Here is a 27,410-nt window from a genome sequence, read left to right on the forward strand (position 1 = left end):
ACAATCCTTAACAACCAGCTTTGTGTGTGCAAGAGATCACGAAATGTATTAGATTCCTTGAAATATGGACACAAAGTTTGTAAAGAGCTATAATGAGCAGTGTATGATAAAGCAAAAATCAACTCATATTATCAAACAGTAGGTTCGACTCCTGGGTTCTGCTGCCTACAAAAGTTCAGTTTCTTCATTTTTTAGCAGGACAACAATACATTATCTATTGAGACATTCCTTATATATCTTAAATAATACATAAAAATAAGCTATTGCTATTTTTATACATTTGAGCCCACACATGGAGAGAAAGACAGGACAATTTTCCTTAGGTTTTCCTCAATTCCTAATAAATAACCAGATACTTGTCATTACAGATGTAAAAACACAAAAGAATTTTAAAGGAAGTAAAGTAGCACTTTTTAAAGGTCTATCAAGCAACATGCTAAGAGGTGAAAACGCATACTGTTCTGTCTATGGCATCTGATCTAATGTATAACATACAATATGAAAATTGGCCATCTGTGAAAACTGGCTCCTTTTATAAACATTACCTGAGATGTCTAAGTTCATCTTCTGAGCATAAAGAAATTGGACAGCACACATCTGTAGAAGCTTTTAAAATCAACTATTAACCTGGCTCATTAAGGGGTAAAGCATAAAATTATAGGTCAAAGTAGAATCACATATTAGGGATCATTGACTGCAAATTTCTTATTAAATCCTAAATTCAATTCAATGAACATTTGTGAGTACCTACTATGTAATGGAGTCTATTCAATAAGTTGCTGTCATCATTAACCTTTTGCCTTAGAGCTTATCATTTTAAAGGGGAAATTGATTGTTAATAAATAAGTATGACATGGATATGATCATTTAGACTTTCCAATATAAGAATTTTAATTGTAATTATTTTTACTTATTAGCAATCATATCTTGCACATTTTTTGGTTCTCTGGCTTTTTGCCGTGTACCTGAGCTTAAGAAGTTCCCATTCTTCTTCCCAGCCATCTTGTTAAGTTAGGACAAATTTTGTAAACAGTACTACCTTGGAAATGCATACATAAATAACAGTGCTTAAAACAAAAACCTTTCACATTTAAAGTACAATCAATTCTGCTGTTTTATAGAAACAGAGGACTTTAAAATACTTGAAGACAGGAAGTTTCATTTCAGGGAAAGTTAGATTTGTCAGGAGGACACTGGACAAAGTACAGAACACACTGCTGTATGTAGAAGAGTAGTTGACATTCTAACAGTAAAATTATAAATAAATAAATAAACAGTTAGACTGAAGGATGAAAAGCTTCTGTACTCTTAAAAGTAGAAAACACCTGCAAAAGTTAGTGTGAAATATCTAGCAGGTGAAAATGACAAGGAATCCCTAACCACCCAAGAGGATACCACTTGCCACTGTGCCCACCTGAATTCATGGACAGTGACACATACTCCATAGGGTTCCTACCCCTTAACAAGCAGAAAGAAACAGAAGGCTTGGGGACAAAGGCAGATGCAGAAAGAAAGCAAGGCCCTAGGAAAGAAAATTCAGGTTGTAGAGATGGAACATGAGTTTAGAGCAATCATTATTTTCTACCTGAGGTTCACTTATATACCAACACTTAAAAATTATTATGGTGAAATGAAATAAGTCCCAAAGATGATCAGAATTTATTAAGAAGAGATTCTTAGGGCTAGAATATGATCCAGTTAATATCAAAGGAAGTCATATTAACTCCAGAGCTGTACTATAGAAGAGAGAAAAAATACAGATGCTCTAAACCTGGAAGAAGTATCTGGGAATTCTTTGTCTTTTAGCCCTCATATTTGTTTCTGTTTTCTTGTATATTTTCCATCATCAGTTTTTCTGGGAGTGGGGGGAGCAGAGGTTTCAGCTCTTACACCACTATTTCCTGTGTAGTTGATGCACCATCACAAACATTGCCAAGGATTACTCCAAAACTTCATGCTTCACCTCCCAGCACTACCAGCTAAGCAAATCTGGGAGGAACACTATAACATGTCTTCACTTTTGCTACGAGTGTGGTGACCTGTGTTTCCTTCCTCAGCCTAGTATCTCAGCCCTTGTTTTACATAACAAAACCCTTTCAATTACCTACTTGCAGTGGACTGTTTACACATGTCTGTGGGTTCTTGATGTAACAGTGACTGTGATTGAGGAATGAAAGGCTTTGTCTCTAAATACAAAGTAACAAAATGGGAGAATATTGTGTAATCCAGGTTGTCTACCCATTTTCTTCAAAGCGTCCACTTACGTATCTTTTGTACTTTACCATCAGGATTTCATATCCACTGGACAAGTTCAAGTTGAGAAAAGCAGGGGCATTACTACAACAGGGGTAACATAAGTAAACCATCTAAAAGAAATGAAGTTCTTGATAGTTAATGAACATATGATAACACATGTAAGTGATGAAATAATGACACAGGATGTTTTCCAAAGGTTTCATCATTTGGAGAAAGTAGAATTTCCTAAGTCAAATATCTCAATGGAGATCACAATAGCAAATATAAGTCATAGAGAAAGGCCAGTCTATTAATCTGGCTGGCTTGTAATGAAAAATGGTATTAACAATGGCACTGCCTAATTTAAGTACTTATTAGAGATGATGGATAGAAGTAAAAACATAAATACAACTTGTAATGACAAATTATATCCTATGTCTTCCTCTTTTGAATTTAAATTATTTTATTGAAAAAGTAATACATGCTAACTTTAGACATCATAGAAGATACAAATAGGAAAATGAAAGCAAACCATAAATACATGTTCCCCAAATTTTCTATGTAACTATAAATGTGACATAGATTCATATGTAACTATATATGCTTTATATTTTATACTGTAATTTGTAACATCACTGACATTTAATGATGTCAATGTTCCTTTGTAACCATGTACCACATAATAACCATACATATCTATTTTTGACAATGAATATAAATTTACATACTATTTAAAATTATTGCATATTTCTTTATATGAACACATCAAAATTTACCTTTTCCTCTGTTTAACATTTAGGTTATTTGAGCAGTTTGTGATTATAATGACACTGCAATAAACACCCTTTATATTCTTGATTTATTTATCTCTTCAAATAAATTCTTTGAAGAGAAAATGCTGGTCCCGAGGATACACACATATAAACTTAAAAAAAATTCTCTCAAAGAAGTCTGCACCAATTTACACTCTATCCTGCAGTGGTTTTATGTGCTTTATTTTCCCATATTCTCACTGGATTGTATACAAAAAACAAATGTGCCAATTCGAAGACAAGATAGGTCATCATTTTTCTTCATTGAACTTCTAAGTTGGAACTTTCTCTGAGCTTGCTACTGGCCATTTGTTTCTTTTTCCTTCTATGACTTGTTTACTCTTCTTCTTTTTTCTATTGGGATTTTGGTCTTCTTTATTTTTCTTTCTTTTCTTTTTGAAGCACAGTTTTTTTTTCAATTAATTTATTGTGCAAAATGATGGGTTTCATTATGACATCCCCAAACATGGATATAATGTACTTATTCATCCCTCTCACCCTCCCATTTTCCAATTCCCCTACTCCCCCCTCCCCAATAGCCTTCTGGTTAGGTCATGTCTGTTTGTTTGTTTGCTTGTATTTATGGATCTAGATTCTGCATTTGAGAGAAAAGATGCAGTATTTGTCCTTCTAAGTCTTGCTTATTTTGTTTAATGTGATGCTCTTCTGTACCATTCATTTTCTACAAATGACATAAGTTCATTCTCTTTTTTGCCTTAAATTTTTGTGTAATTGGAGTTTGAACTCATATCCTTGCTACTGGGCAGGTGCTTTGAGACCTGAGCCACATCCCCTGCCCATTTTTGGTTGAGTTACTTTTCATACAGGCATTTTTGTCTGGGGCTGCCTTTTAATCTCTGGTGTTGTTAAGATTACAGGTGCTTACCACCACTGCTCAGCTGATTGATTCAGATGGGGTCTTCATAATATTTGCTTGGGTTGGCCTCAAACCATGGATCCTCCCCAAACTCTGCCTCTAAGTATTAGAATTACAAGTATGAGCCACTGCACCAGGCAAATTTCATTCTTCTTTTTTTTAAGTTGTTGTGCTGGGTGGGGATACATTGTGGCAATTACAAAAGTTCTTACAATGTATCAAATATATCACACTTGAATTCACCCCCTCTACCGCTCTTCTTTATCCCTCCCATCCCCATTCCTGGAATGGTTCTAACAGGTATCGTTTTTGCAACTACATACATGTGTAAACATTTTTTGTACTGTATTTACCCTCCTACCCCCTTTCCCCACCACCTCCCCCTCCCACTGGTACCAACACCATTCCCCTCCTTCAGCAGGACCTATTCTGCCCTCCTGTTCTCCAATTTTGTAGAAGAAAAAAGAAAAAATGACATTTTTCCTTGTTTAGGATAAAGGTAACTACACAGGGAGTCTCCTTGTTATATTTCCATGTGTATATGTGCTATAACCCCAATTGGTTCATCTCCTCTATTTTTCTTCATTTTTACCTTAGGCCCTTTCTTGTAGTGGTTTCAGTCAGTTTAAGAATTCTATGTTCATTCTTGTATAGAGAGTAAATTGACCATATTCATCTTCTTAGTTTCCTTCTTTTACCCTACCTCCTTATCATAGGCAGTTTTTCCTAACATTGCTGTATTTGTATTAGGTCTATATTCCACATATATGAGAGAACGTGGCTTTTGGCCCTCTGAGCCAGGCTAACTTCGCTGAAGATGATGTTATCTAGTTCCATCCAATACCTGCAAATGACAAAATTTCATTCTTTTTTATGACTGAGTAAAATTCCATCACATACAATCCATTCATCAGTAGTGGGGCATCTTGGCTGTTTCCATAGCTTAGCTACTGTGAATAGTGCTGCAATAAACATGAGTGCGCAGGTGCCTTTGTTGTAGCCTAATTCACATTCCTTCAGGTATATCCCTAGGAGTTATCCTGTATCTTTAAGAACTTGAATCTCATGATGTCAAAATAAATTTCAGCATGTTAGAGACTCTACTCTTAAATAATACTGTCCACTTCGTACAAAATTCTTTATGATATTTAATCTAAAGACAGAAAATCACTTGGAAGTTCTAAGTGTTGAAGCAGGATTCTGAAGCAGGAAGTGAGCCTGTCAGAGAAGATAGGAAATTATGAAATGGAATTATAATTTCTTCTTCTGCAGTTACTATCTTGTCAATTCCAATATAAAAGTTATGCCAAAGAGAGAGAGAAGGAATTATTTAGTAGGGATAAAATCAAGAAGATGCAAATGCCTGGTTTTGATTAAGAAGAGTTTAGGAATGAAAAGATATACTTATCATTATAACCCTTTACACTGCCCTAACATATTATATCAGGGTCTTTTATGAATAATAGTGAAAAAAGCATAAAAAAGAAGTTAGAAGACATTTGTCTTTGATTTAAATGTGCCACTCTCTTTTCTGGGTATCATCTAAATTTAATTTATGTTTCAAATAGAGAGAAGTAGAAGAAGGAAATTTTACCACATTGCTCTGAAATATAATGCTTCCAAGCTACTTTGTCAAATCTGTGCATATTTCAAGCTGGTAGGAGTTACACTCATAGCTTCTAGCAAGTATTCTTTAAACTGCATACACAGAGCACCAACCAAATAGAGACAAAAGATACAGAATGTTGTTGTTCATCTTTGGTCTCAAACATCAGAAGAATTCAAGCATAAGAACTGTTTTCAAAAGACTGTGTCTACACTAGTAGACAAACACACACACACAGAGCAATGGAAGAGGGGACAGTGCTCAGTGTTGTCATAGTACACCTTCTGTGCATGGGACTGAAGTCTCACCTACAACATATGCACAAGAGGGTTGGCAGCATGACCAGTTATCAAGCAGCACCATGGCCACACTGGCAAGGTAGCAACCACAGACTCTTGGGCTATTTTAAGACGGGTGTTGACACCAAAATACAGTTTTTAATTGCAATTACTGTGCTCTTTGAGTTAGACTACCTAAACTCTAGAAATATCAGGCCAGGAAAAAATTTAGTTGAATCTACTCCAAACAAACACTTTTCTGCTGAAAAGGATATTTATTTTTAAGTAATCAAATAATGCCCTCGAATGAAAATCTAATGTTTACAAGTAGCTGCTTACCAAATATCATGAAGATCATCAACAAGGAAAAACTTCAGGGAATGAATTCATTTTAACAAGGTTTTAATTTTTTAAAAAAACTATTCAATATATTGATTTTTCTTTTAAGACATTGTTAACAAAATATACTTAACCATTCCCCTCAGTTATTTTCCTTAATGCTTTGGTAATCCACAATGACAAACTCCCATTTAATAAAGTTCTATCAAATGATCACATTTTCTAAACTAATGAAACACTCAACCAAGAGTATTCTTATATTTTCATCATTTTAGTAGGCAGGGAAGATAAAGATAAAGCTGAAAGATAAAGTTTAAGGTCACACTGCAGCACATTTTTCCAATTATGGGATTTAGGGAACTAGACCAGGGTGGTAAACAGCCATCAGTAATAAAGGAATTTTTTCAGAATTAGGAAAGAAATTGAGTGCAACAAACAGAACAATTTGTGCACTCTAGGATTTGGTGGCATCCCCCAGTCAATGTATCATGATCAAATATTTTCAACAGTATCTTTTCAAAGAGGTGTGTGTGTGTGTGTGTGTATGCATGAGTCATATTTGTTTGTAGATGAATGAACATACACAAATACTGGTGCTGAACAACAGCAAGGAATGAAAGACGAAATAAGTAAAACCAACTAATTTTGAGGGAGGCACTATGTTTTAGTATATGTGTACCCCTGTACACATAGTGTACTAGCAACAAAATACTTACATTTGAGTACACCATTGATTAGATGTGGATAGAGTGGGAATGAATGAATAAAATGAGAACATCAATTAAAAGTATCAACTTAAACTAACCTACAAAGAGATTTCCCATGGACTTAAATAAGACCAAAATTCCCAGGATGGCAATAACAGGAGCCAAAAATAAAATTTCATTTCATCTGAGCCTTATTACATTCCAGCCTTGCAAGAGTTGGTAGAAAACATTGAGGTAGTTGGGTTTCTTCTGTCTCATAACACAAAAGTATTAACATACTCAATAGCCAATTTATGGCACCCTTCCTACAGAGTAACTTAGAGTGATAATTGCAAACCTGTGAAGTCTAACAACTCTCTAAGCATAATATACAGAATTCCACAGATTTAGTGGAGAAATCCTCCAGAGATTGATGCCTGCCTCAGATTGTCACGCTATTCAGAAAAGCTTAGTCCTAAAAGAATTTTGAGCATCTAGAGGATAGCTCTTCTTCACCAAAATAACTAAACTTGAACAGTATTATTTGCCTCACCTGGAGATTAAATTACATGAGTACTTAGTGTAGATGTATTTTCAGATGCTATTTAATGGCAGGTGAGCCTTGTCAAGCTTCTTAGTTCTTTCAAAATTGTTTCCTTTTCTGTTAAATGTAGGTAACAATGTCTTCCTCCCTGAGTAAGTACAAAAGTAAAGCTGGAATGAGGTGTATGAAAGAACACAGTAAGGGTCTGACAGAATAGAATCTCTGTTAATGTTTCTTCTTTCTTAAATTCCTCGTCCTAAGTGTGGGAGCCATACTGTGGTAGACTAGTCACATTCAACCCACTTCAACTAATGAAAAATAAAATCACAATTACAGATCGGTGTCTTATTGACCAAATCACAGCTGATTGCCCTGTCACTTCTTCCCATCTCTGTCTACCCCCATGGCATGGAGGCTACATATAAAGGATGAAGCATTCTCTCCCCAAATGTTCTCCTGATAAATTCAACAGCCATGCAGTCAGAACTGCTCTGTTGCCTACTATTCTCCAGGATCTCATTGGATAGGGAAGAAGGAAAATGTGAGGAAGAGATAACTAGGGCAGAAGGCAGATGCAGAAGTTATTAGATTCTAGGGAGATCTCCTTAAAGACATGTTACTTGTTTAATGTACAGGACTGGTTTCGAAATATTACTAAATTACGAAGTTGATAAAGATGTCAACTGTGGTGTCATCAACCATCTTTACCTCCCTGCTTTTTGACCATAAATTGTTACTAATTTTGAATTTTTCAAACCTACCCAAAAATGAGATCCAAGATCAGAATCATGGATCTAACAAGGTAAGAACATATTCATCTTTTAAAAAAATTGGTACTATAACCACATGTCATAAATTTATAGTTTCTATATATAACTTGATTATCCCTTTTATTTTCTCATTTCAAATTGTGTGAATTCATGTTTATCTCCAGAAAAAATTTTGTATGACATTCTTAACTGGTATTTCCTGAAGCCCAATATAGTTTTAACAATCTCTCTAAGCTTACAACTAACTCTAAACTCATGTTCAGATCTCACTCGTCTATTCAACAGGCTGGAAAACATATGAACTTTGACTTTCCATTGGTCTTCTATGCTCACAATATCTATAACCTATTTTGTTAATTTTCTTCTCTATTCCCCTCTTGAATAAATGGCTCTGACATTTGCCCAAATAACCAAACTGGAAACTGGATGACAATACCATTAGTCTCCCTTAAACGATCATGAACTCCTTATCACCTTTAGAACAACGCTTGGTTCTGCAGCAAGGTCAAAAACTCCAGTTGTTTCTCACCAGTTTAACCTTTCACAGTCCCCTTCCGTCCTAGTACATTCTGGTGATTTCAAACTGATTCTCATACCGTGAACAGATCACTTCCCTCCAGGTTTTCTCTCAAGGATGCCTTCCTCATGTTTCATTACCTGAAAGCCTGCCTTTTAAGGCAGAACCCCATGAGATGGTGATCCAATAGTATCCTGCAATGTATGAACCACACAACAAAACCTCTGTGAACAGCCACATCACCCCAATTAAAATGCCAAACAAACACATCGCCCAACATCCTCAACATATGTTTGTCTGATAAAAGCTGCTCAATAGTCGTTGGTCCTTTTATTGTCACTGTGCTGGTAATGACAGTAATGAAACACTCACATATATAATAGTAGAATAATCCCCTCAAAAGAACAGTGCTCCCAGAATGTTCAGGAAATCCTCTGGCACACAAAGGATTATCAAAAGAGGGAAATCCTTCTGGATAGGGAAGTTCTACCAACAGGCTGCCTTCAGCCTGTGAAGTTAGACAGTCATGATTAAAAGGAGAAGCTCTTTATATCCATTTGCTGGCAAACTTTACAGGAGATCAGTGGAAATTTTTATCTGTTTACATGCATCAACCAAATAGTTAGGACTAAAGAGATCTATATATGCATATGTCTCTGCCTTTCGGATTGTCAAACATAACTGGACTGAAAGTCCACAGCTCTATTTTTACTGAATGACACTCTTTAGATAACTGTGTTTTTCTTCACAATTACACAGTCTAGCTTTATCTATCCTTTTCTTTGCATTTAGGTTGCAAGCTCCAAAAAGTCAAGAACCATGTTTGTCTCTTTCATGGAAGCCCAAAACAGACCCTAGCAAATAGTATCTACTCCATACATATGTACAGTATAAGATTTCCAAATCCATTAATCAATATTCAATTCTAGACTATATTATAGAATAACTTTGGTATAAACCCTGTCAAATAGTTAATGCATAAAAATATTCCTGGGAACTGTTTTATTCTAAATTTTGTAATATGATACTGTAGTCAGCTGAATAGGTTGATTGTTAGTTTTATGTGGAGTTGAGCAGATATTTGGAGCTAATGGTTCTCTTTGGTGAAGAATTAGACTAATTTTAAGAGAGTGAGTGGGCTTTCATCTCAAGCCTTTGCCAAATGTATGAATTCTCTGGCACTTTCTCAAGTTACTAGTGAGAACACTGCAAATATCGAATGTTTTAGAATGCACATTCAGTTTCGTTCACAATGTCTATAAGAACTAGCATGAATCTGGATAATAAGGACATGAATATCTTGTTATTTAAAAATAGGAATTAGGAGCAATCTTACCTGAACAGAAGTCATCAGAATATCGGTCATAGACAGCTCTGCAGTCCCTTTCGTCACACTCACATGTGTCCCCATGAATATCTCCCCAGTCACCAGTCGGATCAACATCATGACAAGAACATTCACCGCACACACAAGTCCCTAGATGGGGAAAAGAATTGTATAGGGTCCCAGTCAAGGAAAACCATGAAAGAAAGTATCTCACATGTTGCTTTTGTTTTCTGTTGCTTCCTTTATATTTGGAAAATCTACATATTCAGGTTAAAATGTCATTAAAAGGAAAAACACCATCTGAAATTGATAGCAGAGATTCCTTAATAAATAAACAAAAGTTATCTATAATTATGTGATTGTGGGATATGCCATTTGCATTGTGTTAGTTTCTCTTAAAGATAGTAAAAAAAACCACCAACAACAAAAAGATAATACGAAAATAATTGACATGACATATCATTTTTGGTCCCAAGAAGCTTACATCTATTTGACAAATAAATGCTAAGGAAAGAGAAATTAGCAAACACTAAAAGTATGAGTACTAACATCTTATAAACTAGGATGTAAATGCTATGAGTTTAGGGAAGAAGGACTAACTGTGGGCTGGAATAATCAGAGGAGGCAATCTGGGTACACAGAGAAAAGGAAATGTAATTGGAGACATCAGAAGTACAACCTGAGGGCACTGAAGAAATTGAGAAGGGTGGTGATGGATGAGGGGACCCTGAGGTGCACCTGAAGAGGATTAAGTAAGTTCCTTAGTTTCCTGCATCAGATGGTCCAGGTGACAGAGTGTGTTGGAGATTGAGCTGAGAGTTGTAACCTTGGTCACTGGAAGATTTTTGTAGGAAAATGCCTCATTGCAAATCATATTTACTTTGCATGGGCTATCTGTAATTCTCTTAAGGGCAACCAGCTAATCATTTGGGAAGAAAATAAAGTTAGATCTCTTTCTCACCTCTTTGCATCAAAGTAAGTAGTTGGATTAAAGATTTAAATGTACAAAATAAAACCACAGAAAATGAACAAAATTGCTTTTTATTCAAAAAATCCAAAGCAGAATTATTAAAAGGAAAAAAAATAGACTTAACTACATAAAAATTTGGGTTGGGACCAAAATACCATTACCCCCCCAAAAAAACTTAAAAAAAACTGAAACAGGTATATGCATGTAAAAGACAAAGAGCATTTTCACAAACATAGAAATGACTTTGGGGAGTCAAAAAATAAAGGTTAAATATAACTAAAGCAAAATAGGCAAAGGCAAAAAACAACAGAAAATGTTGTGGAGTAGTAGTGATCCACAAGAAAAGCTCACCACTAAGCATTTTGATATTACTGAGGATTGCAGGCAACAGGTGTTCAGAGCAATAGTAAATCAGAGTTTTTAGATGATAGATTGTCTCAGATGAGGAAGAATGCTAGTACCCAGGGCTGGTGAGGGTGTGGGATAATGGCACTCTCCTGTTCTGAAGTAGAGTACAAGATGATACAACTTCCTGGGTGGAAAACTCACAATATGTACTTTTTAGACATTCATTATTATTTACAGTAACAGTCCACTTTAATTAATGTATCCCACAGAAAGAAAAAATCAGAAAGTCCCTGTTAATGAACATAAAATGTGATTGTATTTATGTTATTAAGAAACTACTAGTGGCCCAAAGATCAGTCAATGAGGAATTAGTAATGTCATGTGTGTATCACGGAGTAGGTCATTCAGAGTAATAATCAGTTTTTTGCTTTGGAGCACAAAAAGATAGGGGGAAAAATCAAATTAAAAATCATTGTGTAGTATGATTCAATTTTATTCAATCAATTTTTTGAGATAAGAGTCATGTTATAAAGGCCAGACTCGCTTCACACTTGTGATCCTCCAGCCTCAGTCTCCAGAGTCCTGGGATTACAGGCATGCATTACCATGCTAGATGTATGATTCAATTTGTGTTTGGTTAAGAAATTACAGGGACAGGAGGAATCACACAAATAAATTTAAATAAATAAATAGCTGAAAGGTCATGTACCAAAATGTAAAGGAAGTTATATCAGGATATTAAGATTGTGAGTCATTTTCTTTTTTAATTATATTCTATGTTCTATAATCTGAATTTAAAAACAGTGAATACACATTGCTTTCATAGCAGTATAAATGGCATAGGAGACAGGCACCACCAGGCATGCAGCTCTGATGAAGACGTAGCTTCTCTGGCTGGTGTGAAACTGTAACTGATCCATGTGGGCAGCAGAGTCCATTTAGCCCATCACCAAATACTTACATCTGCAGCATTGTTTTCTTGACCCCAATATTTGGGCTAAAAAAGGAAAACAAGGTAGGTGTGTGCAAGGATCTCTCTTCTACCTAGGTAACCAGTGATAAGGAAGTGGTACCCTCCGAGAAAACAAATTCATCTCAGAGCCCTGCTCTCCTACACCCATGACATTCCCAGCTAAGAACCCCACAAACACAAGCCTCTTCCCATTTCACCTCTACCAGACTGCAAATGAGAATGTCCCAAGCATGGGGGAGAATGGGGCAGGACTGTTGGTAAGTGGTCCTGTGTGCATTTCAGAAGGATACCTGCTCCTCACAGCCCACACAACTTGGTACAGAGCTGACCACAATCCATGCCCAATCAATTCCACTTTCCTCCTCTCTTGATTCAACATCTAAATGGTTATCTTTCATGGTTGTACAGGTCATACATTGACAAAATGATGCCTGTGGACTACTGACTACAAAGGACTTAAGCAGAAAAGAGTCCTTATGTGTTAGAAGGAAACACAAAGTAGGTTAGTATGATATATATTAGGATACAAAGGAGAATTTTCATGATTTTTTTTTGTTTCAAGTTCAGGACTTTTGCTTTCCTTTTTCTGCAGACAGATGTGGCTCATCTTACTCTTCTATGTCAAATTTTAAGAGGTCTTACGTTAAGGCTTTCCACGTGAACATCATCTAGTAAAATGAATCAGTTATTCCTTTATAGAAATGGAGATGAAATTTATCCACCTATTTAAATTTTTGCAACTGTATAGAAGGAAACATCAAGTAGACAATGAAAACCCAGCATAGCTCCCTTTTATCTATCTTCAGAGCAGACAAAGGGGAAACTAACAGCTATTTTCCAGTATTTTAAAAAACTATCTACACTTTTATTTTATATCAAGGTTAACTGACTTTAAATTATATTCTATCAATTCAACGTAAAATCCTGCTTAAGGTCAGTCTAAATTCCATGTGCCTATTTGCTCATAGTTTCTATATCTGATGCATTCAGTTCCAAACTTTACATATAGAAGTTAAATGCACCTATATCAATTCTATATTTCAGCCAAGACTTCCATTACTCATAATTAAGACATGAGGGTTTTCTGAATGCTCTCTGGATAATTAGATGCTCATATGTTGATGGTTCTGTTAGTCAAGAGACATTTAGCAGAAGTATCTACAAGAATTGCCTTTTAACTGTACTGTGCCATTTCTGGATGGCTGCCAAAGAAATTCCTGTCCCTATGTTAACTATTTGCTCAGCAAAGCTTAAAGAACGACAGCAACTGTCCTATCTTTCTGTTTTCTACTCAGTAATGAACAAGAAAGGGAAGCTTGTTGGTATGGTAAACACTGATTTACATCAAAGTAAATGGTTATAAAAGATGACTCCCTCCCACACTAGAGGAAATACAGAGAGGAAGAGCGTGAACAATTAGGAGCTTTGTTGGTCTCCCCATTGTGTGGAAGTGTGCATGAGTGACACACCTCTGTTGCTGCAGATCCGGCCGTCTGGAGAGGTGCATCGCCGCTTGCTGTCCCAGGGCGTGATGTCGCACTGGAATTCACATTTATCTCCATGCCAACCAGCCTCGCAGTAACAGTTTCCACAGTAACACTTCCCATGGCCTTTACCCAAAAGAATTTTATACGGTGAGGAAAAAAGCAACCTTTCAAAGCAGCGTTAACTTTCTACCTCTTCATGATCACTTTCACCTTTGAAAATAACAAGAGGTCTCTGTCCATTTCTTAAAATAATCAAATTATACAGTTTTCTCCAAAAACATTAGAGTTGTGTTTGCACCTGCATAATTATACAAGGAAAGCAAGCCAATGTGTTGATTAGCTTGCCCTACACAGGAAGCTGATTCAAATGAAAGCATTTTTAAAGAAATGACATGAATGACTGTGAAAGTCTATTACTTTGCTCTCTCAAATATATGCATCAAACTCAGATGTGTATAAGCATTTATTCTAAGGATGTTTCTTAAATTAGTTACTCAAATCACTTATTTGGAACTGACTACTGTGAAAGCAACAGTTCGCATTTACTTAAATAAACAGTATTAATAACTAGACCATTTTTAAACCGGAGGAAATAATCCATCTTTTCATTCAACTGTGTCCCACAAGCTGTTGTGTTCCACCACGTGGAACAGAGGTTCTCAGCTAAGTCAATGTTTAGTCCTGATTTATAGCAATAAAAAACAGTGGACTCTTGGTCTTATCATCAAATTCTTACTGTAGTGTCAAGGGAGTATAAATGATAGGTAAGGGTGCCCATCATTTGGGGCCCAGATGCTACACTTTCAGCTCCTACCTCTCCACAAACTGTTATTTGCTCATTTGCGTGTCCCACCCATCCGTCTATAATAAACTATCGTATCACTACATCCTCCACTCAAGTCTAACCAGCCCTGTACAAATTCCCAAAAGATGACATTTACCCAAAAATTCACTTCTTGTGTCCACTCTTGTTAATAGTTACACCATCCAAGTATGAACTAATGTCCTTCTTCATGTTTTAGTTTGTAGACTAGTTTTTCTGTTTTATCAGAGTTTATTTTATGAGTTGATAGCTAAAATATTTGTTCTTCCAACTCTCTACTGCTTCAGCCATAATTACAAACAGCCTATGGTAAAATTACTGTGAGGCTATTTTTCAATTGCTTTATAGCATGTGTTTCATTCTAACATTATGGCACCTTTGGCCAATGTCAAAAGCATTAGTACGGTCTGTGGAGCTCACATAAGAAGAGGAAAGTATAATAAAATATTCTGGTCTCCTAGGTCATTCATGTCTTGATGAGACTTCCATCAAGAGACAGAGAGAGAGATTTAGACAAAGACTGCTATAGAGAAATAGAGAGAGAGAGACTCGTGCACATCATGGCATGTTTTCTGTCTAAATGAACTGCAATTGGAGTACCACTCCCTAACTTCATAGACAATGACCATTTCTGCAATGAATTCTTACATTAATTTGCTCACTAACTGAGAAGATTTGTGGGTGTGCGTGTGTATGTATGTATGTTGGCATGTGTGTTTTATCCTGGTAGGATATACAGCTAGGAGACAAGAGAGCAAGGATCAAGCAAATCTAATGAAAGAATATCCCTGCAACTCTACAGCAAGACTGGGAAAGCAACAATGTCATCAAAGGGGCAGCTTGTCATATGCTGTTGATGCTTTCTCAGGATCATTTGGTTTCTTCTGGCCATGTCTGTCCTTGATCCAGGGAAAATACTTTTCTGAAACCACTCTTTCTACATTTGGACCAGAATAACATGGATTAGGTTCCTGGTAGAGAGGAGCAAAATGTAAGTTCTATAATAGCAAAGAATAATTGACCTATCTGAAACTATTCTCACTGCTCCCTACTTGTATTTTGCTGTGCCAGTAGAGGCTGAAAATGGAAATTATGGGCCAAGGCTTAGGAGTAGAAAAGGAAATTATGGATGGTGAGGAACTCCAGACTCCTGGGCACTGATACAATTCTGAAATGTGTGGGTTCAGGAACATAGTCCTTAGTGTCAGATAGACACAAGTTTCAATTCTATTATAATGGATGGAATGAAACTGTCTAAGTTACCCAACTCACAGTTTCCACATCTGTCTGTGTGAATAAAGTTCTAGGGTAATTCTTACCCTGCAGCAATGCTGCGAGATTTAACACAATCAATGCAAAGGACTTACTGTAGCACTCAGTACTAGGAAACATGCAAGAATTGGTACAACAGAAAAATGGATTGAGTAATGGTGGTATATACCGCTGTGGAAAATGTCATATAAGTATAGGGAATTAAGTTCTAAGCTAATAATCCTATTGACTTCAGTGTCCCCCATAGGACATAAGACTATCTAAAGGTGTCTGATTTAGAAAAAGAATGAAATTAAAACATACCATTAAGAAAGGAGGAGAAAAAAGACAGTAAAATAGTGACTAAGGTGAGCAAAACTGATGACTTCCCAGTAGGACAACTTCAGAGCTGTGTAACTGGCCTGTTGCCATAATTCTGTACCTCTCCTCCAGGGACAATCCAGTTTTGCATTTAAAAAGTACTTGTCTGCTCAGAGTGCCTTAGACTAACCTTACTTTTGTGAAGTGCTTTCCTCATAAACATAGGCTCAAATTGACATAGTAAATCAATGCAGAAATTTACATAAAGATAAAAATAAAATGAAATAGGCAAAAAAATGGTTACTTTTGTTAATTTCCATGATTGATATACATACCTCCACATATTTCTTCTGTTTCATCATCTATACATTCTCTATCATCACATTCACAAAATTTACCATAAATGAGTCCATTTCCATCTGAATTATCACACTTACACCTGCCACAGTGACATGTACCTAAACCATTGAAATAGAGAAAAATCAATACATGCATATAAATTATAATTAACGACATTTTATCCTGTTTCTTTTAAGAGGATAGACAATTCAAATCAATTTAATATTCTAATTATGCACTTCAGTGGGTGTGATTAGGTGGAGAATAAGCTACTCCTTTTTGAGATTATCATGCCGCAGTGATTATATTTTATATCTCACAGCTATTATTGTTGACCTCTAATAGTTTAATGAATGTAAGTGTGCCCTCTCCAAGTACAGAGCTACTGTGTACATGTCCCTCCAAGTAATGCATCAATAAATATCTTCTGATTACACCTGTGTCTGAAGTGAACCAGAGCAGAAAATTCTAAGCTCTGAGAGTGTAGTAACCTCGCTTATCTTTCATGCCAGTATTTATTCATTGTTTTGCACAATGTTTGAACATTCTATTTATATAAGACATATTTTTGGAAATAATTCATTAGCAAATGCTAATGAAAAACTTATATGTCCCTATTATTTTAATATCCTCAGAATTAACTGATACCCTTGCTCTGATGATGATTAGGACCACAGTGGGTTTTCTTAGGCATGGGTTCCTGGAACTTCAACAGAATCTGAAGGCAGCTTGGAGGGATACAGAGACACTAGAGTCATCTGGTCTACCACAAGCCACATGCACATCCAAGTCTGAAGATTTGGCTATATTCCCCAAGAGTAATTTCACTGACAGTCAATATTGCACTCTAATGATATTGAGGAGATAGGATAACTACTCTTTAATATATATATTTTTTACACACACATGCATATATATTATATATATAATATATATATTCAATTTTTAATTGATATGGCAATTACCAGGCAAAAAGTATAACTATCAGCCACCAGATACTACCCTAGACTCTAGAAACCTAATAGACAACCAAGGCAACCATAATCCTTCTCTCAGAGATTTATGTGAGAAGAAATTAATGTGTTAAAATAAACAGAGAAGTGCAAAGTGTTGCAGAAGCACATAGCAAGTAGAGTTGGTTGAGATCTGGAGGTCAAACCAAGAGTCCCTGAAGAAATAGCTGAAAACTGAGAGCCAAGCTGAAAAAAATTTGAGAAGAGAAATTAGATGGTATAGAGGCTTGGTTCCAGCAAAAGAAAACAGAAAATGCCCAGTGGTAGAAGAAGATATAAAAGGGGAACAAATCAAAGAGGTTTAGAGTATGTAAAATAATGCAAAATGTGTCATGAAATGAATAAGGCAACTAAAATGGCAGTTTATGGAGGTCTCATAGGTCATGTTAAAGACTTCCAGCTTCAATCCAAGAATGAGAATGTTCTCAGCAAGGGATCATGTGACCATCTGTACATCAAAGTTCCCTGGTTCTCTTGTGGAGAATGAGCTGAAATGAGGTGAAGGTGGATATAAGTAAATGAGAGAAGAGGTGGCTACATTTGTCTGCAGGAAAGACCATAGAGGCTGGATGGGGAGTGACAGTGAGTATAGAAAGGACAAACATATTAAGGAATATTTCAGGAGAAAGAATAGACAGCATTTGGTGGCCAGTTGGGTGTGAGGGATAAGGGATGGAGAGGAAACAAAGATGATACTTGGCTTCAGTGTCAGAGTACTGGCAATTTTGTGTGTGGTACTCTGAAAAAAGCAATAGGCTTTGTATTAAGGTAGACTTACAGTCAAGATTTTAATCCTCACCATCTATGAGTTTTTGAGATTTTCATTACTTTCACCTCTAATTCTCAGGTTCCTATTTGCAAATAATCTCTAGTTCATTAGGTGCCTGTGGGAACCAAGAGGTAAGTATATAACTCAGTCGTCACTCTAAACACACTGCTGCATCTTGTGTAAGGAGGCTTTCAGACAAATTTGAGTTCTTCACCTTCTTCTATTGAAATATTAAGTATATTAATAATATTTCAAATATTTTTCTTGAGATTTATCTTAATTTGTGGACCCTGATAATGTCCTCATTGTCATGCTTTCTGCATGATTCTGTCACCCAGATCACTTGTAATATGCGGAAGTGTTTCAATCATAGGTAACTATAAATGGTGATTTTATGAATTCTGCAGTTGTTATTTTCTACCTGGAGAATACTCATATGAATTTGATTTTTATGAGACTTCGTTTTCTTCTCTTTTTTCTGAAACTATTTTAATTCATAATAGTTATTTGATATCTAATGCTATGGTGTTGCTTCATCTACTTTTTCTCTAATTATCACCCTTCTTTTTTATTTTCACATCTTCTCATTCTATCTCTCAACCACGCACATATTTAGTCATTCAACTTTTTAGTGACCTATGATGTTATTAACAAAGTGCTGTAGCAGATAAAAAGATGAAGATAATTAAGTAAATCATAGATTAATAAGAAAAAATATAGCTAATGCAAGTATATGTATTGATACATAACTATTTATTCTAAAACCATATATACTGCATTTAAATATATGTATATGCATACATGTATATGTATATAACCAGAAGATGCACACACAAAGATATCTGCAATAGATTTGTGGCAAAGGCTAGATAGAAATTATAACCCTCAGTGTGGCTCTGGGAAGGAGGAAAGGCACAAGTTCTTGAATTGGTACCTGATAAATGGTATAGAATTCAATCCAGTGGGCATGAGAAAAGGTTTTTAATGTTGAGGAAAATGGCTAGATTTAGAAAAAAACAATGAAATAATAAAAGTCTAGCTTGAGTTTGGATAAAGTGTAGGTTGCATGCAGGTAGCAGAGATCAAGAATATTGGTTAAGGAACTTGATATGGTTTGAAAGTAGAGAGTAACTTGGTTAGGGCTATGTACAAAAAAGTTGAAGAAGTTGTTTTTCTGGAAAGATGGGTTGAAACAACCTCTGTCTCCAAATTCTACAACTCTTCAGTGACATCTCCCACTGCCGAGCTCGTTCTCATCCACACATGTGAGCCATTCCTGTCTGGTGTGGGAAGTTTACAACGCTCAAAGACTTCCTGTCTCACCATACAGCAGAATTCACAACTGAGCCTCTAAAATATGGCATATGGAAACCCAGGCAAATGTGACAGACTCCTGTGTTCATGCTGTGTCATACTGCTTCTTTTTCTTGGTTGCCAGTCAATTCACTTTCTACAATTGGTTTTCTGCCTTACACTAGATTATTTTAGTTCTGTTTTCTCATACTGCTTATTATAACTGGCTCTTTCTAGGATGACTTATCAGACTGGAACAAAAATCTACACCCCAGGCCAAGGCACTGGAGCCTCACCTCACTCTGTACATTGTGACTTTACTGGGTCCCTTAATAGTTAGCTTCTGGAACTCTTTGGTTTCTAGCTCCATCTCATGGAGCCCTATGCCATTTTGCCACCTCTTTCCCTTCAGTTTCGACTGATTTCAAAGAACTATATCATGAAAAGAGAAAGAGTAATTGACAGAAGCCATAGGATAATGCAATTTGAAAGGAGTAGTCATGAATTAGGCTGGTGAAAATAGATATTAGAAGAAAGACAAATGAGAATGAAATTGCCAAAGTAAATATGAAAAGATTAGACATTGAGAACAAAGTGAAAAAGAAAAGATATAACATTGAGTTTTGGTCCTCCAGCAATCTTACTCCTGATAATTTACTTTGAAGACACACCTCCACAGATATGAAAATATGGATGATGGGCCAGATCATTCCATGTATTTTTATTTGCAATTTCAAAATACTGGAAACTCTAAATGACTGATCAGTCTAAGAAACTGATAGAATAAATGATGTAATATACATAGAATTCATTACTATGCCTTTGAGAAAGGAATGAGAAAGATTTCCATGAGCTGATATGGAGTGAATTCCAAGGGAAAATGTTGGGTGGCAAAGGAAAATTGTTAAAAGCATAGTGTGCTATCACTTGTACATAAGGAGAAAAAAATCACACACACACACACACACACACACACACATAATTACAAAAGGAAGCTCATACACAGATGAAACAGAAAACACCAAAGCTGATTGTCTATAAAGCTGAGAGTAACAGCATAGATGGATTCTATCTTAATAAGACAGTGATGATTCCCAGAGTTTGCTTTTTGCAGTTTTGACTTTTAAAAACATGTTTGTGTTCTATACATTACAAAATATATAAGAATATTAATGAACATAGGAAGGAAGGGAAAAAACCCTGAAACAGACGATAATCTGAAACAAATAAATTCACGTGTATTTCAAATGAGTACCATAACCACTCTACAGGGGAGAAGATAAGAGGAATGCAAACAATTTGTGAATAGAGTATTTGGCTATATTCCCTGATCTTGGGCATGATTAGGGTGGCGTGAAGGTGCAGAGGAGTAGATTGCAAACAGCTTGCGGTTTTTTTGATAAATTTGTTTTGTATTGCTGTATGAAGCACTTCTAAAAATAATTTAGATGTAATATGGGATTAATAAAATCAGTAAATATATCACACAAGTACAAATTGAGCAACATTTTTATTTTTAAAAAATGAGCCAGGGATAATAATTTTCAAAACTATCAATGATATAAGACCACAGACTATGGAAATAATCCAGATTAAATGAAGCTGTATCTAGATTAGATTCTATAAGGACAGATAAAATGTCATAAAGGATATTATTGAACCATTTGAAAACTGAATTATGGATGGCAGATAACATAAAACTATCAATGTTTAAGAAAAGACAGAAGGTACATATATCTTTAAAATGTGTTTTATATTTTATCAAATGCTTTATCTATTGTCTATCAAGATGATTCTGATATTATCTCCTTTAAGATATGTTAATTTGGTGAATCACATTCTTTAATAGTAAAGCATGTTCAGATTCCTTGATTAATCGTTATTTTATTATAAAGTAGTTTGTTTCATACCTGAATTTTATTTGCAAAAAAGTAAATTAATTAAAACAAAGGATTTAAATCCAAAATACAATCCAAGTCTTACTATTGAATAAATTTGAAAAGAATGAGCTCTTTCAATATGAAAGAGACTATAGGGTGTGTGTTGTATGTGTTTGTGTGTGTGTCTTGGTGGTGGTGGGAGCTATGAATTGAAGGTAAAGAAATCTACCAGGAGGAAAGAAAAGATTGCAGTGTGAAGAGAAGTGAGGAGAGAGCATCATGACACAGAAAGTGACCTGACTCTTCAGACCATCTGTTCTGGCCTCTGATAAATCGTGTCATACTTTGTTCTGGGAATGGCCCTGATTTCTGGTAGCAAAACACCATGATAGCTTAATCTACACCAACTGATTCATTGCAATCAGACTGTGGAAAAGTCCTAGTTCTGCTTGCAGAAGGGGGAAGCTATTTGCTCACATTGTCAAATTCTCACCTTTCCATGCTGAGCAATGGCTCACATCCCTGGATTTACATTAGGATTACTCTGAGAGCTAGCTTAAAAGCCAACTGAGTCCAGGTCATGTTTCAAAAAAATTGAAGCAGAGCCTCTGGGATAGGATGTTTTATTACTTTCCCTTTGGAATTTTCACATTCCATCATGGTTGGGGAAAGCCAACTTTAAATCTCCAGTGTCCAAAGGCTGATTACTTATTTATAGTAACATTGCCTAAATACAATTGAAATATAAATTGGAGCAGTTTTATTTTATATGGTTTTGCTAATTATCTTTAACAGCTTCTCTGTAATTCTCTAAAAGATGGTTTTAAATGACTTCTATGAAACACAAAATATTTTGGTCAAACAAAAAAGCCTGCGGTCACTATATTCTTCATATCTTATACATCTGAAATTTCCATCAAATTAAGAAAGTTTTTGTTCTGTTTGATGCTAAGGTGTATATTCAAAGCACCCTTGATCTGTAACAAAAAATAATTAAGTCAGTTATATAAATTCTTTTGAAAGATTTAATGCAGCATTCAAAATCATGATTCCCAATTTACATAACATGTTGTCCAGTGTTGTTTACAGTGAATATCCTGCTAGAAGGAGGCATTTGAAACAGCTAGAGAGTATCAAACTTGCCAGTCTTAGCAAGATGACATTTTTTCACTATTCATTTATTTGAATTTCATTTCTAAAAACATACTCAAAAGTAGTCTCACTCAGAGGTTCAACATTTCTCCATGCCTAAGTATTTCCATTAAAAAAAAACCAAGATTTTATTATTTCACTTAAGAATTTCTATAAGATAACATTCTTACCTGCATTAGAGCAGATAATATCTTGAGAATTCTTGCACATTTGGTTGCTTTTTTTCTTGGTCAGGTCACAGTTCATCGGGTACTGGCAAGCATCCCCAAACCATCCTATGTCACATTTGCACTTGCCACAGTCACAAGTGCCATGACCTGAGGAGTCAACAACATCCAGTGAGACTCAAATTGTTTTTCCAAGGAAATTTCTATTGTGACAAAAACACTTAAGAGTAGTGGTGGCTCAAGACTGAGGTAAAATAAACTCTAATACATGTATCTCACAGTGACCGAGGGATAATGCTATTACAAGGTATAATGTAACATGAGATTTTCATTTCAATAATCAACTTTAATAAATGATTGTACAAACTTTAAATCAGTTTATAGAGACATCAGGATAATATACTAGAAGCCTAATAAACCACGTAGTCAAAAATTTCAGCACTTGCAAAGTAAAAATCCACCTGGTACTGCAGCATTTAAGACAAATAGCAGTGGAAATTGTTTCTATTTAACTGTGCTTTATAACATCTACAACCACAAGCCCTGAATAAGGAATCTTACTTGAAACTCCACAAAACTAAACTAAACTGGCTTCATATTTATTTGAATTAAATCTGTAGTGAAATTTTATGGCTATATTAAATATCACCATGGGAAAAGATTGGCATAAAGAGTAGGTGTATATTTTGTTTCTTAATGAGGAAATTTGGTTCAAGAATCAAAAGGATAAAAGCCATAACCATATAATTGCATAGATGTTTCTTAATCTTTAATGTTTTCAATCATCATTTTGCTTTTAGGTGATGTGGTTTATATGGTTATGATCATCAACATTATTAAGTTTTACCTGATGAAGCCTACTAATGTTTCATTCACTATACATTAGTCTGAGACAAGTACAAAACATGTATGATACTTGACTGTTCTCCCCAAAGAACTGACAAACTTCAAAGTCAAGGCTAATACACAAAGCCTTATCATCAACCTGCAATATAGTCTATGACCTATAGGATTAATACAGAAAACTTTCTGGACTTCTTGACCTTTAATTGGGCCTTAAAAGTTAAGCAGAGTCTGAAGGGGTTGTACGGAGTGTATTCTTATACATTCAAGATAATTATAGTTTGTTTTAATGTGTGAAGTTCATAGACCACATGGAATGGCATCATTGATCTAGCACCAACTGCCATTTGATGCAGAAGCCAAAATCCACAGGATGAGATCCAGATGATCAGCCAGAACACATGGCTCAGAGGCTGCCTGGCTGGGAATGTCAGCAGAGCTTGAATCTATAATTGCTGCAGCTTTAAAAGTCCTCTTCATGTGGTCCAGACCATGTAAATGTTTCTATTTCTGTTCCATTTGTCAAATTAGTTAGTCTATCTTACAGACAAAACCTTTTCAAAAACCCTATTGAAATTCAATTTGTTCATTGTACATTACTCTGCAAAATTGGTTGTATCACTGATTTTATTTAATTTTTGGGTTTTTTTTTCCTTTATTGTTGTGATGAGTGGGGGTATGCAGTGGCATTTACACAGGTTCTTACAATTTATCAAATATAGCATACATGAATTCACCTCCTCTACCATTCCCCTTCATTCTCTCACAACCCCGATTCCTGGAGTAGTTTCAGCAGGTACCATTTTTGCATTTACTTCATGTGTACACACTTTTTGCACCGTATTCACCCTCCTACCCTGTCTTCCCAACACCTCCCTCTTCCTGCTGGTGTCTTTGACCCCACATGGTATCATTTACAAGCACAAAAGATCACACTGGTCAACCATCCAGTCTATTTATAAAAGATTTTATAAATAGACAAGTCAAATTCTTGAAGCAACTATGTCTCTTCCTGTAAATTAAGTACCTTAGAAACTGTATGACTCGTTTTTAGTAACATTAATGTGTTCGCTTGACCCACATGATATTGTCCCTCTTGTCAGTTGAGTATCAGCTGTTTCCAACGGTTAATCCCAATGAAAAAGCTCCATAACAATAGCAAAGGACACAGACATTATTTAGAAGATAAATAATTATGGTATTAGTGATTTGCTGACTCATTTGCTATGTCCCATTAAATAAGACACAGGTTTATACCCTAACCTAAGGTAGATATAGTGGCAATGGCAATATTTTTGTTGATCAAAGGCAAAATTTTTAAGGGAGATGGGATTGCTAATAGGGGGAAAATTAAAGGAATTGCGTATAGGATAGAGAGACTTTTTCATCCCAAAAGGATTCAGTGAGGCATCAGCAGAAGCCATATTCTTGGGGGCTTACTCCCCACTGATTTGGCAGACTTCAAGGAATTAGCTTCCTGTACTAATATCTTTGTGGCAAGGTAATTTCCATTACAATGTCCACATTATGGCTTCAGAAAAGGACCTCACATTTCAAAATAACTTATCCCTTATGTATTAGTTTCCCAAGACTGCCATAATACTTACCACAAACTTTGTGGCTGAAAACAGAAATCTGCTCCTTGCATAGATAAGAAAGTAAGAAACCTGAAATCATAGTATCATCATATTGGTTCCGTCTGGAGACTCTGAGGGAGAAACTGTTCAATGCCTTTGTCAAACTAATGGTGAGTGTCAGCAATCTTTAGCATTGCTAGGCTTGGGGCAAGGCAACCCCAGTGCTTTCTTTTCTCTCCTGTCCTCTTCTCCCCTCCTCTTCCCTCCTCTCTCCTCTCCTCTCCCTCTCCCTATACTCTTCCTCACCTTCTCCCAGTCTCTGCTCAGGGTGCCCTGCTCTCTGTGTCTTTGTCTTTACCTCATGGTAAGTACACAAGCCATTGGATTTAGAGCTCATCCTACTTCAATTCGATCTTCAAAACCCTATTTCAAGACAAGGTCACATTTATATGTATCAGGTGTTAGGACTTCACACATGTTTATAGGAAATACAGCACCAGTTACAGACAGAGATCTCTACCCATCTTTATTCAACCTCAAATTCAAATAAAAGATGGAGGCACTCTTCTCTTGAATATTAAGACAAACTGCCTCACAACTCTTCCAGTCCCTCCCCTCTCCTACTCCTTCCATAATAGTTACTCCTTCATCACTACTTTAGTTTAGAAATGTGGACACTGTCATGACCTGAGGTGAGGCCAGATCTGAAAGAGTTTAGCAACTTTGTGATGGAAAGCTCTAAGTCCTGAGCACTTCAGTCTAGAAAAAGAGAGGCCATTTCTAGAGGTCCAGGTGGCCATACTCTCTTGGTTTCTCAGACATCTTACCTCCCTCCCACTATGATAACAGATCACTGGAGAACCAAAGCAGGACCCCTAAACCAGAACACGGCTCCAATTGCCCAGCTCTAAGGGTGGCCTTTGCTGGCACCATATTACATGAATACTGTGCCAAAAATGCATTCTCCAGAAAGGTGACTGTCTGTAAATACCATTCCTGCTGTTTCTTTTCCAGATAACTCAATTTCCACAACTATGAAATGTAGTCTTAAAATGAACAATCCAACATGCTTGGAAATAAATCTGTTGACCTTTAAATAAGTTCCCAAGGAATCAAGGGAAAACAAACACACAAGATAAAATGTTAGAGAAAAGCAAAAAAACTCCCCCACCAAATCAGTGGGGATGAAAAAGTAAAAGGCTACCGTTACTGCCTCCAGCCATGGGAAAAGGAAGACAAGTCACAGTGGAGTGCAAAATCAAGATTTTAGTCCCCTTTCCAGGTAAGATTGCAGAGTCCTCATCAGCTTTTTCCCAGGTGAGCTTATGATTTCACCCTCTACTGATGAAGAATAAAATGTCATAGCAGCTCTACCATTACCACATGATCCCTTTCATCTGGACAATGCAAAGGCGCTAACCTTCTCCAGGCACTAGTGACCAGTCCCAGGGAACGATGGAGGAAAAGTTGATGCTTTTTATACTTGAAATAAACTGCTTCCAAATGAAAAGAAAGATTTATTAACATTGAAGAATTGAATATATTTACATATGCCAATGAAAAATAATTGCACTTTTCCCCACCAAATATAAGAAAGAAAAAAAAAGGATGAAAGATGTAGCACTTAACTATCTCCTCAAACTCTGACATTTTGTATAGAAATAAAATGCCAAGTTAATGTATTTATTAAATAGCTGTACACCTGTGACTTCAAAGTCTCATGAAACCTAAAAAAAAGGTGAAAAACTTAGGACTGAGTGATGTAGCTCAGTGATAGAGTACTTCCCTAGAATGCTCACACCTCGAGTCCGACCCTCCTTTGCTCCCAAAAAAATGAAAAGTAGCCAGATGAAGATAAAGAAGCAAGTGGATGTAAGTAGTAGGCTTAGATGAAGGTACAGGTGTAGAAAAGGTGTAGATGTAGATATATAGATGTTGATAAACCTATTTCTGATGGTATAGATATGATGTGGATACAGGTGTAGAGATATCCTATAGGAATCTTATCTAATAATAAACATCTCCCTGTCACACAATGCCACCATCTAGATGTAAACTTCCTTTGTCATAACAAGGGTTAGGTAGTAGGAATAAAGTACCCCAAGTGCAGGCTATAGGGAAGCACATGGCCCATAAATATTTTAACACAATAATAAAACTTATCAAATGTCATCTGTCTTTTATTGTCAACAGTGATTTTAACCAATGTTAGT

General features: G+C 35.9%; 1 protein-coding gene across 2 annotated transcripts in view; it reads right to left on the reverse strand.

Moving 5' to 3' along the window:
• Positions 1–27,410, reverse strand: part of Itgbl1 (integrin subunit beta like 1) — a 229,925-nt gene that overhangs the window by 94,991 nt on the left and 107,524 nt on the right. For both annotated transcript variants that reach the window (XM_074043030.1, XM_020175283.2), the window contains exons 3-6: positions 22,781–22,927; positions 16,500–16,622; positions 13,752–13,892; positions 10,001–10,141 (exon numbers count right to left, since the gene is read on the reverse strand). In XM_074043030.1, coding sequence (XP_073899131.1) covers positions 10,001–10,141; positions 13,752–13,892; positions 16,500–16,622; positions 22,781–22,927 — 552 coding nt within the window. The remainder of the gene's footprint in view (positions 1–10,000; positions 10,142–13,751; positions 13,893–16,499; positions 16,623–22,780; positions 22,928–27,410) is intronic.

Source organism: Castor canadensis, chromosome 10 (assembly GCF_047511655.1).
Source record: "Castor canadensis chromosome 10, mCasCan1.hap1v2, whole genome shotgun sequence".
Taxonomy (NCBI): Eukaryota; Metazoa; Chordata; class Mammalia; order Rodentia; family Castoridae; genus Castor; species Castor canadensis.